Here is a 2,508-nt window from a genome sequence, read left to right as displayed (position 1 = left end):
GCATTCGCTTGACGGTGAACAGTTGCAAGTGGTCACACTCGGGCCGAGTGTGACCTTCAAAGCAGTCTCGAGGTCGGCAAATGCTTCACTAGCTGATGGTCCAGCGTCTACTTCAACATCAGCAGAAAGTTCTTCTTCCACTTCCACTTCAACATCTTCTCTCACACTTTCAACAATTTCATCGTCATTGAAAATTTGAAAACCAGGGTCAAACGTGTCACAAGCCATCCACTCTCCTACATCTTCAGCACTTACTTCTGTACAACCAGGAATTTTTACAATCATTTTTCTTATTTCCTCTAGTGGCAACGCATCTTCATCCTCTCCATTTTCTTGTTTCTCATTTTCTTCAGATTCTTTTTTTTTTGTTCTTCTCAGACGGTAGGCCTTTCAATTTAATCCACGCACGTCTTAGCGTCACTGCCGTAACCAAACTCCAAGCTTCCGCTACCATGTAACAGCAGTCCTTTAAATTTATTTTGCTATGATTTGCCAAAACCAATTCTTCATCTTCAACACCTTGGATCAGCAGTTTTCTCAGCAGTTGCCTTCTGTAATGGCGCTTCATTGTTTCAATAACAGACTGGTCCATGGGTTGCAACTTGTAACATTGGGAGGCAAAAACGTCGTTTTAAAGTGCCCATTCTCTCTTTCCAACAGTTCTGCTGTTGGGTGCGTTATCAACAATTAAAAGCACCTTACTGCCTTCTTTTCCCACCGATTTTTGGTGCTTTTTCACTTCAGGAATAAACACTTCATCATACCATTCGGTAAACAAAGCTGCAGTAATCCAGGCCTTGGGTTGACTTTTGTAGAAGAGTGGAAGTTTTTTTACGTTTTTAAATGCTCTTAGATTTTTTGATTTTCCTATCAAAAGAAGTGGTAGTTTATGATTTCCAGTGGAGTTGGCACAGTTAAGCACTGTAACACGTTCTTTACTGACCTTATGTCCAGGGGCACTAGATTCCCTTTTAGAAGCCAAAGTGGTTTTTGGTAATGCTTTCCAAACAAGGTCAGTTTCATCAGCATTATAAACAAACTCCGGATCATAGGATTCTGCTGCAGTTTTAAATTTTTCAATAAAATTTTCAGCAGCTGCAGAGTCTGCTGAAAGCTTCTCACCAGCCAAATCTAACTCGCGTACACCATGCCTGAATTTAAAGTTCCTTAGCCAGCCGTTACTAGCCTTAAAAGATGAATAACCAAGCTTTTCTGCTAAGATTTTGGCTTTTTCACAAATGATTGGACCTGAAATCGGATTTCCCATAGAACGTTGCTGCAAAAACCATTTAAACACGGCATCTTCCAAATTTTTGTTGGTTGCTGTCTTCATTGTTTTCCTGGAGGAACTTCCATCTTCATTTTCAAGCACCGAAACAAAGTTTAAAAGTGTTGACTTACTGTTTTTAATGTCACAAATTGTTGCTTGTCCAACACCATAAATCTCAGACAACTTCTTACCCGTTACACCTTTATCGAGTTGCTCTATAATTTTCAGTTTGTCCGCTAACGATAGCACAACACGTTTTCTTTTCGAAGCCATGGTAAAAAACAATACAGTACATACATATTGTACACGCACAAACAAAAGTAAGCCGTAGCGAAAGAGTGGCGTCCTCGATCAAGGTCAATAGCCCACTGACTACAATCAAAACAAACAATGACAGGTGCGCCGGAACTGGAGTGGGGACTCATACCACGTGTTGTGCCTACACTGACTTCGCGGAGGGAAGGACAATAGTGAGCGAACGCGCAAACACTGGCTTCGCGGGGGGAAGAATAATAGCGCACTTAGACTTTTTTTGGACAAATTTTCGGATAATCGGCGATTTGGATAGTCGGAGTTCGGATAATTGGAGTTCTACTGTATATGTTTGTTTGCATACGGAGCAAACATTACCGTGAGCCAGGGGTACACCCCGGCAGCGTAGCCGTCTTAAATGGGTCTGAAGCCCAGTATCGGAGGCGAAAGTTTCACCACATATGCACAAGACCATAGTTCTAGGACTGAAACTAGGTCTGTCGCAAGTTCAATTCAATTCTTATGGGATAGTTGTATAGACAGGAAAAGACTTGTCTACCACTTAGATAAAAAGTCGGAAGGTGTACTATCCCTAAAACTAAAACTAAAACCCCCAAGAGTCTGGAGGTGGGCACGGTCCGAAAAAGGAGCCAGATAGGTGACCATGGGGCAGTCTTCGGAAGATCCCAATCTCTTACTCAATAAACATTTTCTGTAACTTCTGGTGATTCCTAGTTATATAAAGACTATATAAAGGTAATGAAATTATATAAAAAGGTTACGAAGTTTTGTTAGATCACCTTTTAGTAACACAGTTATATTACGGTTTTATAAAATTTCTGTAACTTGTTGGTATATAAAGAAGTGGTATAACTGTTTCCATCACCATTTAACAAAACATGTAGTAACTATTACCAATGTGTTTATAACAAATTTATATAAGGTTTTCCGTTACCTTAAATATGCAAAGAGGAATTGGAGATCAA

At 40.2% G+C, this 2,508-nt stretch overlaps 1 protein-coding gene across 1 annotated transcript; it reads right to left on the bottom strand.

The window, feature by feature from the left end:
• Window positions 1-631: 631 nt before the first annotated feature.
• On the bottom strand, window positions 632-1,543 carry LOC130445817 (jerky protein homolog-like). Its single transcript, XM_056781701.1, has one exon. The coding sequence runs from the start codon at window positions 1,541-1,543 to the stop codon at window positions 632-634; it is 912 nt and encodes a 303-aa protein (XP_056637679.1).
• Between the last annotated feature and the right edge of the window lie 965 nt (window positions 1,544-2,508).

This window comes from Diorhabda sublineata, chromosome 6 (assembly GCF_026230105.1).
Source record: "Diorhabda sublineata isolate icDioSubl1.1 chromosome 6, icDioSubl1.1, whole genome shotgun sequence".
Lineage (NCBI taxonomy): Eukaryota > Metazoa > Arthropoda > Insecta > Coleoptera > Chrysomelidae > Diorhabda > Diorhabda sublineata.
Note: the sequence above shows the minus strand (reverse complement) of the source record. Positions and strands in the feature narration are given on the sequence as shown.

Excerpts from the sequence above, each read along its gene's own strand:
- LOC130445817 (XM_056781701.1), bottom strand. The coding sequence starts at position 1,543 with ATGGCTTCGAAAAGAAAACGTGTTGTGCTATCGTTAGCGGACAAACTG.